At 45.1% G+C, this 12215-nt stretch overlaps 2 protein-coding genes across 3 annotated transcripts in view; one reads left to right on the top strand and one right to left on the bottom strand.

Moving 5' to 3' along the window:
• Positions 1-7350, top strand: part of CS (citrate synthase) — a 28085-nt gene extending 20735 nt beyond the window's left edge. The window contains exons 7-11 of the mRNA XM_044229164.1: positions 4071-4270; positions 4717-4846; positions 4963-5064; positions 5267-5476; positions 5794-7350. Coding sequence (XP_044085099.1) covers positions 4071-4270; positions 4717-4846; positions 4963-5064; positions 5267-5476; positions 5794-5964 — 813 coding nt within the window. The 3' untranslated portion in view covers positions 5965-7350. The remainder of the gene's footprint in view (positions 1-4070; positions 4271-4716; positions 4847-4962; positions 5065-5266; positions 5477-5793) is intronic.
• A 737-nt stretch (positions 7351-8087) lies between these two features.
• COQ10A (coenzyme Q10A) lies at positions 8088-11516 on the bottom strand. 2 transcript variants are annotated; one of them, XM_044229165.1, is made up of 5 exons: positions 11238-11516; positions 10526-10672; positions 9537-9729; positions 9211-9312; positions 8088-8905 (listed from the first exon to the last, which is right to left on the bottom strand). In XM_044229165.1, exons 1-5 carry the CDS (start codon positions 11369-11371, stop codon positions 8738-8740), a joined length of 744 nt encoding a protein of 247 aa, XP_044085100.1. In that variant the 5' UTR covers positions 11372-11516; the 3' UTR covers positions 8088-8737. The 2 variants fall into 2 exon arrangements, with proteins under 2 accessions (XP_044085100.1, XP_044085101.1); XM_044229166.1 differs by lacking the exon at positions 11238-11516 and adding an exon at positions 11111-11202.
• Positions 11517-12215: the final 699 nt, after the last annotated feature.

Here is a 12215-nt window from a genome sequence, read left to right as displayed (position 1 = left end):
ATTGTGATAATCAATCCAGGTTTCTTAGAACTGCATATACTTGATGCAGACTTCTGGAAGTAACCTACTTCCTTGGGGGATATATAAAGGAAGTATAGTTAGTAGTATGATTGTCATATAAGTAATCTCCTGAGAACTTGTAAGTGTTAGGCTGAGTATTTCTTGCTTCAAGTAGCTTTTTAACTTACTGAATCCAGCGGCACTGACAAAATTCACTATTTGATACTTTTTAAAGTTATTTTATTTTATTATTTTTTTTTTTAAGATTTTATTTATTTATTTGACAGAGAGAGATGACAAGCAGGCAGAGAGGCAGGCAGAGAGAGAGGAGGAAGCAGGCTCCCTGCTGAGTGGAGAGCCCGATGCGGGGCTCCATCCCAGGACCCTGAGATCATGACCTGAACCAAAGGCAGCGGCTTTACCCACTGAGCCACCCAGGTGCCCCTTTAAAGTTATTTTAAAAAAGAAAATGCCAAAATCCTGTCTTGTCCCTAAGGAACTTAAAATCCCTTTGAGAAGATAGAATTGAGACATAAAAGTTGAGTAAGCTATTAGTATCACAGGTGGCTAGATTATATGTTTCTGTCTTTTTTAAAAAGATTTTATTTGGGGCACCTGATAGCTCAGTTGGTTAAGCAACTGCCTTTGGCTCAGGTCATGATCCCAGGGTCCTGGGATGGAGCCCCATGTCAGGCTCCTTGCTCAGCAGGGAGCCTGCTTCTCCCTCTTCCTCTACCTGCTACTCTGCTGGCTTGTGCTCTCTCTCTCTCTCTGTCAAGTAATTAAATAAAATAAAATTTTAAAAATATTTTATTTATTTAATTTTAAAGATTTTATTTTTATTTATTTGACAGAGAGAGATCACAAGTAGGCAGAGAGGCAGGCAGGGTGGAGGGGAAAGCAGGCTCCCTGCTGAGCAGAGAGCCCGACATGGGTCTTGATCCCAGGACCCTGAGATCATGACCTGAGCTGAAGGCAGAGGCTTAACCCATTGAGCCACTCAGGCGCCCCAAAAGATTTTATTTTTAAGTAATCTCTACAACCAGTGTGGGGCTCGAACTTATAACCCCAAGATTAAGAGTCTTAAGCTCTACCAACTGTGTTTCTCTTTTTTCTTTTTCTATGTTTCTCTTAATAAATGAACACAATGCTATTTATCAGGTAGTCTTTTTTTAAGTTTAAATTTCAGTTAGTTAACATACAGTGTAGTATTAGTTTCAGCTTACAATATAGTGGTTCAGTACTTCTATATATCACCAGCTGCTCATTCGGGTAGTCTTCCTAAAAAAACTTGAACCTGAATCTACTCAAGCCTTTAGATCTCTCAGTTTGTAGAAAATACAGTAGACAGAGGAACACGTTAAATGATATCACAGGTATATAACCAGCAAAATCTAAACTGGGAAGTTCTCCAGAATGAGTGATCCAGTTTTCCATAAATAAATTGCAAAGTTTAAAAAGGGAGACAGGGGCACGTGGGTGGCTCAGTCGTTGGAGGTCTGCCTTCAGCTCAGGTCAGGATCCCAGGGTCCTGGATTTGGGCCCTGCATCGGGCTCCCTGCTCGGCAGGAACCCTGCTTCTTCTCTCCCATTTCCCCTGCTTGTGTTCCCTCTCTCGCTGTGTCTCTGTCAAATGAATAAAATCTTAAAAAAAAAAAAAAAAGGGAAAGAAAGAGCACAAGAGGGAGCTTAACATTGATTAAAAAAAAAGAGAGACTTCAGAGGAGCACCTGGGTGGCTCAGTGGGTTAAGCCTCTGCCTTCAGCTCAGGTCATGATCCCAGGGTCCTGGGATCGAGTCCCACATTGGGCTCTCTGCTCAGCGGGGAGCCTGCTTCCCTTCCTCTCTCTCTCTGCCTGCCTCTCTGCCTACTTGTGATCTCTGTCTGTCAAATAAATAAATAAAATCTTAAAAAAGAGAGAGAGAGAGAGACTTCAGAGAAGCATGAGATGATTGCAATGTGGGCTGTTATCAGTCCTGAATCAAATAAATGAGGTGGAGGGCTTTATAATCAGGGAAACTTAAATACGGAGTAGATACTTAATGATATTGAGGATCTAATTTTTTTACTGTGGGATAAGGGTTTTGTGATTTTTATTTATCAATAGCCTTTATCTTTTAGAGATAATATGCTTAAATATTTATGTGTTGGAATATATAATGTCTGGAATTTACTCAGAGTAATTTGGGAGGGGAAAGTAAAGGTGTGATGAAACAAAAATGTCTATGAGTTAATTGTTTAAGCTACATGATGCTTATTAGCTGAGTGGGTAACTTTGGGCAAGTTACTTGACCTGGCTAAGCCCCAATTTCTTCCATTTATAAAATGAAGGATGTACTACCTTACAGGACTATTGTGAGAAAAGAAAAAAAAAAAAAAAGCAAATAACATACCACAGTGCCTATTATATAATAAGTGCTTTAAAAATGGAAGCCTTTGTTATTAACTAACAATTGAATGCCACTGTTTGACCCTTGGCATATATGGTGAATTTTCTTTGTAAGGTGGAACATAGAATTAATTGTTAAAACCTAGTGTCTTAGCTCATTCATTGAGTCATGTACTGGGAAGGATCATGATTACACATAAAAGGCTTCAAAATCTGACTTTGAGGGCACTTGGGTAGCTTAGTCAGTTAAGTATCCAACTCTGGTTTTGGCGCAGGTGTCCTGATCTCAGGGTCATGAGATCGACCCCTGTATGGGATTTCATGCTCAGTGGAGAGTCTGCTTGAGATTCTCTCTCCCTCTCCCTTTGCCCATCCCCACCAATAAATAAATAACCCTTTTTTAAAAATCTGACTTTGGCATTTAACTGAATGCTCTGAGCTTTAGTTCCCTCACCTTTAAAATAGAGGTGACTTGGGGCGCCTGGGTGGCTCAGTGGTTTAAGCCTCTGCCTTCAGCTCAGGTCATGATCTCAGGGTCCTGGGATCGAGCCCCACGTCGGGCTCTCTGCTCAGCAGGGAGCCTGCTTCCCCCTCTCTCTCTGCCTGCCTCTCTGCCTACTTGTGATCTCTCTCTCTGTCTATCAAATAAATAAATACAAAATCTATAAAAAAAATCATTAAAAAAAAACTTGCTCTTTAAAAAAAAATAAAATAAAATAGAGGTCACTATGTGGTAAAAATTGGAAAATTTATTTAAGATTTTACTTGGGTATTTTTTTAAGATTTGGGTATTATTATTTTAAGATTTGGGTATTTTAAGATTTATTTAGGGACGCCTGGGTGGCTCAGTTGGTTAAGCAGCTGCCTTCAGCTCAGGTCATGATCCCAGCGTCCTGGGATCGAGTCCCACATCGGGCTCCTTGCTCGGCAGGGAGCCTGCTTCTCCCTCTGCCTCTGCCTGCCATTCTGTCTGCCTGTGCTCGCTCTCTCCCCTCCCCCCCGATAAATAAATAAAAATCTTTAAAAATAAAAAATAAATAAATAAATAAATAAGATTTATTTATTTGGGGGTAGCTTAAGCAGGGGGAGCAGCAGAGGGAGACGGAGAAGCAGGCTCTCCGCTGAGCAGGGAGCCCAATATGGGGCTTAATCGCAGGACTCATGGACCATGACCTGAGTCTAAGTCAGACACTTAAGTGATTGAGCCACCCAGGCACCCCAGAAATAATGTGGTTTATTTATTTATTTGTTTATTTATTTATTTATTTAATATATTTATCTGACAGATAGAACACAAGCAGGGGGAGAGGGAGAGGGAGAAGCAGGCTTCTTAACGGAGCAGGGAGCCTGACAGAGAGCCTGACATGGGGCTTGATCCCAGGACCCTGGGATCATGACCTGAGCTGAAGATAGATGGTTAATGACTGAGCCACCCAGGTGTCCCCATAAATAATGTTTTAATATACACAAGACATACATGAGATCCTGTGTGTGAATCCCTTAGTGCAGAGCCTGGATCATAAAATTATTTGATTAAATAGTTATTGTTGTTAGCCTCCATATATAATCGCAGAGCATAACACCATCAACCAATCCATGGGGGACAAAGAGCATCCTTGCCTAATTCTTTTTTTGTTGATAAATACTTTTCTTTTTTCTCCATTGTCCTCCTCTCCTCAGTTGATTTATGAAGATTGTATGGATCTGATCGCAAAGCTACCTTGTGTTGCAGCAAAGATTTACCGGAATCTTTACCGGGAGGGCAGCAGTATTGGGGCCATTGACTCTAAGCTGGACTGGTCCCACAATTTCACCAACATGTTAGGCTATACCGATGCTCAGTTCACTGAGCTCATGCGCTTGTACCTCACCATCCACAGGTAAGCTAGACCCAGGAACCACAGCTACCAGATGCCTGGGTTGGTAGAAAATTTTAAGAAAAGCTCCTTAACATTCTCATCTTATGGGAACAGTGGCAGGCAACATGGAGATGGAAACATGGCGTAGGATCACACAAGGCAAAAAAGGAGTCTAGTAAAGGAAGTCCAGAGGTGTGGGGAAATTACCATAACCACTATAAGAACAAAGTAATGCTTCTAAGAAGCTTGGGAAAGGTGCTAGTTGCTGCAGTAGGTGATCTTTCAGCTTTCCAGGAGCTCCCTCTTCTGGCCATTGCTGTTAAAGCTGGAGTGAGAGTGTGGGAGCTTGGCACACAGGCATCATCAACCAGTGACCTCTCCAGCTCTGTGGATTAGTGAACAAAGGCTGGTAATGAGATTGGGACTTCTCTTACCAGAGCTTTTCTCCTTTCTTACTTCCCCCACAGTGACCATGAGGGAGGCAATGTAAGTGCCCATACTAGCCACCTGGTGGGCAGTGCGCTTTCAGACCCCTACCTGTCCTTTGCAGCAGCCATGAATGGGCTAGCAGGGCCCCTGCATGGTTTGGCAAATCAGGTAAGACTCCTTTTCTTTTCCTGCTCCCTGTTTTTCTTACTCCCATGCTTCTGATCTTGGCATTCTCTCCTGGCATATGTATTGATACTATCTTATTCCCTAAACCTTACCCACAGGAAGTACTTGTTTGGTTGACACAACTACAGAAAGAAGTTGGCAAAGATGTGTCAGATGAGAAGTTACGAGACTACATATGGAACACACTGAACTCAGGACGGGTAAGCAGAGATGCTTAGCAGCTAGGAAAGAAGCCAAGACCCAAATTCTACAATTTGGAAGAATAAAGAATAGAATGAAAGAGGTCCCCTAAGTTAGAGAAGACTTCCCCCTGCCCCCATATTTGTCTATCCTGAAGAATTTAGAAAAGACAAGAACTTCTACTTGAGAGTACAACTGGCTTTTTACCCTTGCTCTTTGCAGGTTGTCCCAGGCTATGGCCATGCGGTACTAAGGAAGACTGATCCACGATATACCTGTCAGCGAGAGTTTGCTTTGAAACACCTGCCTCATGACTCCATGTTTAAGCTGGTTGCTCAGCTGTACAAGATTGTGCCTAATGTCCTGTTAGAGCAGGGCAAGGCCAAAAATCCTTGGCCCAATGTAGATGCTCACAGTGGAGTGCTGCTCCAGGTGAGTCTTCCCTTCCCTGCATTCCCTTTAATTTGTGCCAAATGTTAATGTTCTCTGCCATGCAGAAAATCAGAGCAAGGATTAGTCAGAGCAAGGACTCATGCCTTCTTCCGTATTCTTTTGATAAACTTGCATATGGCGGAGGGCAGGTGCAGACAAGAGGAACGGCTGTTCTCTTTTCAGAATCCTAGTTACTGTACTTTCCCTAGTGTCATTTCTGTTGAAGGCTGAGTTGGTTAAGGTTACTATCACCTGGGACTTGTGCATGCCATTATACCAGGGCCTTTAACAAAACTTTTTTCTCTCTTATCTTACAGTACTATGGCATGACAGAGATGAATTACTACACAGTCCTGTTTGGGGTGTCACGGGCACTGGGTGTACTGGCACAACTCATCTGGAGCCGAGCCCTAGGCTTCCCACTAGAGAGGCCCAAGTCCATGAGCACGGATGGTCTGATGAAGTTTGTGGACTCTAAGTCAGGGTAAAACTGAAGACTGGGGTAAACTATCAGAAAGTGAGGGAGCTTTAAAAAAAGTATAATTTTGTTTTGTTTCAGGGGGCTTTTTAAGACTTAAGATTAAATTGTATCTGAGGCACTGATAATAAGTTTGAGGTTAAAATATAAATTAAGACTTTAAAAGATAAAAAGTAACCCCTTCTTCCCCAGCCAGTTCCTTTCTCCTGCCTGGTGAGTTGCCCATCAACTGTAGGGTGACCAGGACTAGTGCATGTGGTATGGGTTAGGTTTGGGCCCCCCACCAAATCTAGAATGAGAATCTCGCTCTCCTTTGCCTGGGTTGAAGCTGCAGATTCTCTGCAACCACTTCAGAGCTTTTGGTTCTACTCTCTCCAGCCCTCCAGAGGCCAGCAAATCAGGACTCTGGCCTCTTCTGTTTCCATAGGAATCATGTTGGATTGTCAGCTCTATCAAACCCCATTGGTCTCTCCCATGCACACAGACACTTCTAGCAAGACCTGTGGTTAGTCGAACATCTTTGGCACTTTTATGCTACCAGGTGACCATAAAGGCCATGGGATTCATTGTGACGGGCACCCGGTATTTGATTTTTTTTAATTATCCCATGAAAATTAAGATCTAAAGTGTTCTTTCCCCTCTACTTTTATACGACCCTCCTTGTAGATTTTCTCTACCTGCTGCACCTCAAGCTGAAGGTGCTCCGGACCTTCCCTTCTTGGTCCTCACTAGAGACCTCTTTCAGCAGGTTGTATATGCCACTGTCTGAGTTGTGGTCCTTCCCAGTCATTTGGCTTTATCAGTGCTTATCATGAACTGAGTTTTCACTTCCGTGGAACACAAGCCACTATCTTCTGACTTTTTTCCCCCTTTATTTTAATATGCTGTGGGCCATTGAGTAAGGACCTGGGAATGACTGGCATGGTATCTTCATAGTCTGGTTCCAGGGATATGGGTACTTCTTTCTGAGCAGGGAAATTTAAGATTGGTGGTGGTTTCCTTTGAATATCAGGTCCTGGGGCTGAGAACATTAATAATAGGCTTCCCTTCTCTTTCCCTGCTACCAGGAAATATCCCTTTATTTATCAAGTTCCTTATCCAGCCCCTTCCCCAAGAGCTCACAGTACAGTGTTTGTTTTTTAGAAGCCCCATTTGCACAGGTTTTCAGTGACTCAGAATGCTCTACTGCCTTTTCTTTAAGAAAGGATTGAAATACACTCCTACTGTGCCCCCTTCCTCTCTTGCAACTCCTGCCTGTGTTTGTGTGGATCCCTAATCCCTAGAACCACGCTGAGATGGACACATTGTCTGTATACCCCTGGGTAACTGTCAAGTCATGATCCAGACTTCAGGTTGTTCTGTATAAAATGCAAAATAAATGTTTTTATTAACAATGCTTGAGCCTGCTATTAAATAAGGCCTGTAAGAATCTCTATTATAAAGTAAGGAATCTGGCTAGCAAGATCCTAGACTAAGTGGGTTCTAAGTTATCCTATACATCCTTTATCTTTACGTGGATTTGACATTCATTTACCCTAATAAGACAGGGTCCCTGTGAAATTTCCAAAGAAGAGTTCTGTTTTTCCTCAGGGTTAAATGTCCTTGACCTTAAGCCTTAAGTCCTTTAGCCCCCCATCCTTCCTAATTTTGTTGTAAGATAGAACACTCGAGGACCGTAGCTGAGACCTCACAACTGCATATGTGACTAATCCAAGGAAACTGGTGCAGCCCACTGGGTGAAAAGAACAAAACCATACCAAGGGCAGAGGAGGACTGCTAGCTCTGGATCTGAGCCACTAGAGGGCTCTGGTACTGTGTGGAATGCCTCCTCTTTGCAGTCTCTTAAGGGAAGTCCTCAGATAAGAGGTGGTCCTAAGACCATCAGCTAGATGGTAGATCTGATGCCAGATTATTCTGTCCTGAGCCTCCTGCTACAACTGACCTTCTGAAAAAGTCTATAAATAGCCAAGGGAGTGGGTACTAGGTCCTGGCTTGTAGAATGTGCTACTATAGTTAGCAGGGACACTATGTCCAAGAGGCCTTCTTGCACCTTTATTCCCCTGAGGAAGGAACCCATGACTTCTACTCTGGTATATCCACATCATTCCCCCAAGACAGTATAAAAAAGCTAAATTCATACTGTCACATTTAATTTATTGAAATTTTATAAAAATTCAGCCAAGTAGAAGAAAAAGATACAATCCAAGAGTACAATTCTCTTCAGTGCTTTTTTTCTCCTTGCCCCTGGGCACTGATGTTAAGAAAGCCCCTCACTCTCCACTAACCAGGAAGCATGGAAATATTCTTAAAGTGAGGTCATATGGATTTCAAGCTGGGGCCAGATCTCAGGCATTTCCTGAGGCGTCTTGGGCAGGCAACAGTTATCGACCACTCAATACCTCTGTCAGAGGAAAAAGCTCAGTTTATTCATTCCCTAGAAAGTTGCTATCTTCCCCTGGTCAGATACTAAAAACACCTTGACAGGGTCCAGAGACAACCAACTGTCCTGATTATAATTCATTGTAGGTAGGCTGCAGACATCTGGCATATGGGGCTCTCAAGGTGAGCCTGACCATTTCCTTGGCATGTCTCCTTTCCATAACCTCCTGCCTTTCTGCCCCAGCATTTCCAGCCAGCTTATAACCCAATTTCTGGGGAAGTGAGAGGGAGAACATCAGTATGAACACAGACTCTTCCCTTAGATTGGAGAAGGAGCCAAATGAAATAAATAAGAGAATTGGTTTGGAGGGAAAATAGAGGAGAGGCCAGGGAACAATCCTGCCTCAAGTCTGGTGCACCTCATGGAACATCAGTTCACGGGGGATGGCTGTTTCTGGACCAAACTTGGTAGCTGCCCGACGCTCAAAGGCAGCAACATTCTGCTTGACAACCTCGTCAAAAAACATGGTAGCCAGCTGAGAGTGCAGCAGAGAACGAAATTCAAAGGAAATCTGGAATAGGTAAGAGACAGACAGAAACTACTCAGGACCATGTTGGATAGTTCCTGGCCAAACACAAGGATACCTACTATTCAGTGTGTTTTCTTTCCCTTCCCCCTCCAGTTCCTTAGATCCCTTCAAAAGCCCTTACTTAGGACTGAGCACAAAGTATAAGTCTGATATAATCTCAGACCTGTAGAAAGTGTCACTGACTTGGGAAATGCTAAGTGCTAGCTATACCCAATAACTTTCATAGTACCTCTGCTCAACTCTCACAAACCAGTTGTAGCGCTCTGCTACACAGCCTCTTGACTCACCGAAAAGTCCACAGTGCAAGTTCGGGGGTAGGCAGGAATACCAGGGCTGAATCGCCAAATGGTCTCTAAGTGGTTGAAGAGCTTGGCATCAGTGCAAACAGCCTAGAAGAGGGCAGTCAGGTAAATAATATTACAGTGGGATAAAACCTATAGTAGGTAGAGGAGGGTATAAGAAAGAAATGTTTTCTTTCCCTTCTAATGTTTTTTTAGGAGAGTATTTGACACATGGAGATACAATCATTACAAAGAAGGCCAAAATAGCCCTTACATGTAAAAACGCAAGAGAACACAAAAACTTTGCTAATTAATCCCTCCCAGAGCCTCACCTTGACCATGTGAGGTTTGACCATGGAAACAGCAGAGGTATAACGTTCCACAATAGGTGGAAAGCCAACCTCTAACTGGGCCTTCAGGTGACCTTTACGGCTAGATACCACCAAGGACTTCTTACACCAGGGCACAAACTCACGATACTCCTGGACATTGGACACCACTTCAAACATCTCCTGCATTGAGTACCTAATGGAAGGAATCAGAGAGAGGCCAAGGGATTGCCACCTGGGTCAGGTTCCTCCTTGCCCTAATTGCCCTCCCCTTACCCATGCCTTTGCCCATCAACCATTCACCTTCAAGAACTAGAGATCCCAAAGAAGCCCGGATGAATGACTTCCCAAAAACAAACATGGAAATTTCCATGATGTTAAAATTATGTTTTGCAGTTCACAGAATGCTTTTGTATTTATTATCTATTTTGATCCTAACAGGGATCATTTAGGAGGAACAGAGGCTATCAATTTTACTGGTGATCACACAAGAACTCAGAACCTAGCTCTACAACTTTCCAAAAATGTAGCCCTAAGTAAACTACCTGTGCCTCTGTTTTCTCATCCCTAAATCAGAGTTAATAATAGTACCTGATTCATGGGTCTTTTGAGAGGATCAAATGAGAAAACCTACCTAAAACATTGGAGTAGTCTAACTACTAGCAGTAGCAAGTGCTCAATTAAGTGTTAGTATTATATCTTGCCCACAAATACATTTAAAAGGTAGGCAGAGAAATAATACTCTGTTGTCTTATATTGTCCAAATCTAATCCCGTTTCACTTAATGCCTATGCAGGACAACCAAGAAGAGGGAAATTAAGGTTGGAAGGCTGGCAGAGAAGGATAAAGGATCAGTAATAATAGCTTGGGAAAGAGGTGGCCAGGGATGAATCTTGCCCACTATTGCTATCTTTACACTCTAGCTTGGATTTAATCATTTGTCTGGGGAGGAAGGGAATATGGAAGAATGTTGGACAGGGGAGGATGCTCACCCCATGATCCTACGCTCAGAGTAAGCTTTTCGCTTGTTGGTGAAGGGGGCAGCAAAGCCCATGAAGGAGCGCGTAGGAGGTAAGCCAACCTCGGCCCCCAAGACCTGGGCAGCCCGGGGCAAGAAAAGGCTGCAAGACATCAGAAATCTACGGACAAAAGGAAAGGAGAGAGGACGTCAAGCTTCTTTGTATTCTTCAACCATTCCCAAGGGAAGGGGAAAGGGGCTGGGGGTACATCCCAGAGGAAGGTCATACGAACAAACAAGCGTTTTCCCCAGCACCTGCTGCAGCCCGACAGGCTCCCTTGCCAGGCAGTCACGAGTGCGAAAGGTCGAGGGCGGTTGAGGACAGTGCCGGGGGAGGAGATGGGGAAAAGTGGGGTGCATGCGAAGCGTAGTTGCCTTGGAGTGTGGGCTACGATACTGTTAAAAGCTAGGACTCAGAAAGTATCCCAGTCTCTGGGGCCTTGCCAAGCCGGGCGTTGCCAGGGCGCCCGCGAGGGGCACGTAGTGATCGGGCACCCATCCCGGGTACTTCCCCTTGCGAATCACTTGCAAAAGCATTCCCCAAAGCTCTATATGATACCCATAGGTAAGACCGCTGCCGCCTCACGCCGCGCCCGCACCCCAGGGTTGCAAGCCTCCGCGGTGGAACTTGGGGCCTCGGGGCGACCCCCTTGCCAGACGCGCAGACGCTCGCACCTCCCTCTCACCTCATTGGTCGCGGCGGTCGCGGAGGGCCCGGGGGAGGAGCCGGGCGCGTGCCCGGGGGGAGCGTGAAGCCGCCGCAACGCTGGGCCGCTGCGCGCGTCCCGGCTGGGAGCCGCCGCGCACCCGCCGAGGCCATGCGCGGGACCGAACCTCCCTTGCCCTCTGGGCTCTGACCCCGGCTGCGCCCTCCTCACTCTGGAGGAAAAGAGGCAGGAAGCCGCCGCCGGGCGGGCTCGGGGTCCCCGAGAACAGGAGCGCCTCGGGGCTGCAGCTCCTCTCGCCCTGCTCCCGCCCGGGCGGCGGGGTAGCCTAGAACTGAAGCCGCGACCGCTGCTCCCACAGCTCCCAGTACCCCCACGTCACGCCGTTGCCATGGCTCGGAACTGGGAGAGGGAGGAAGGAAGGGGACAACGCGGCCTTTCGGGAGATGTAGTTTCACACACCTCTAGCGATAAAGGGCGCAGGAGTGAGTGTATGAGAAGCTGCAGAGATGACCAGGAGGAACGGAGTCGCGTGGCAAACTGCTTGGCGAGTCTGTGGTCACGGAATTGATACATAAGCAGAACAGAGGCGACTTCGTGGGCGCGTCATCGTCAGACATCTGTTGATCTTCTGAACGTCTCTTTTAGAGCCATTATTATTATTATTTTAGATTTTATTTATTTATTTATTTCAAAGACAGAGATTACAAGTAGGCCGAGAGGCAGGCAGAGAGAGGAGGAAGCAGGCTCCTTGCTGAGCAGACAGCCTGATGCGAGTCTCGATCCCATGACCCTGGGATCATGACCTGATCCGAAGGCAGAGGCTTTAACCCACTGAGCCACCCAGGCTCCCCTAGAGCCGTTATTATATTCTTCCTCGTTCATGAGTAGAATTTCTGTTAATCTTTGTAGCCTCTATAATGCCTGGTACTATGCTGTACATCTTTGTGAAAGGAAATTAATCTTCCGACCTCTGGGCTAAGGTTTTGCACAATTTTT

The sequence above is a fragment of the Neovison vison genome, chromosome 12 (genome assembly GCF_020171115.1).
Source record: "Neovison vison isolate M4711 chromosome 12, ASM_NN_V1, whole genome shotgun sequence".
Lineage (NCBI taxonomy): Eukaryota > Metazoa > Chordata > Mammalia > Carnivora > Mustelidae > Neogale > Neogale vison.
This window is presented reverse-complemented; position numbering and strand designations above follow the sequence as displayed.

Excerpts from the sequence above, each read along its gene's own strand:
- COQ10A (XM_044229165.1), bottom strand. The coding sequence starts at position 11,371 with ATGGCCTCGGCGGGTGCGCGGCGGCTCCCAGCCGGGACGCGCGCAGCG. Across the intron at positions 10,673-11,237 it reads CGACCGCCGCGACCAATGAG|ATTTCTGATGTCTTGCAGCC; the intron begins GTGAGAGGGAGG and ends TTTTGTCCGTAG. Across the intron at positions 9,730-10,525 it reads TCTGAGCGTAGGATCATGGG|GTACTCAATGCAGGAGATGT; the intron begins GTGAGCATCCTC and ends TCCTTCCATTAG.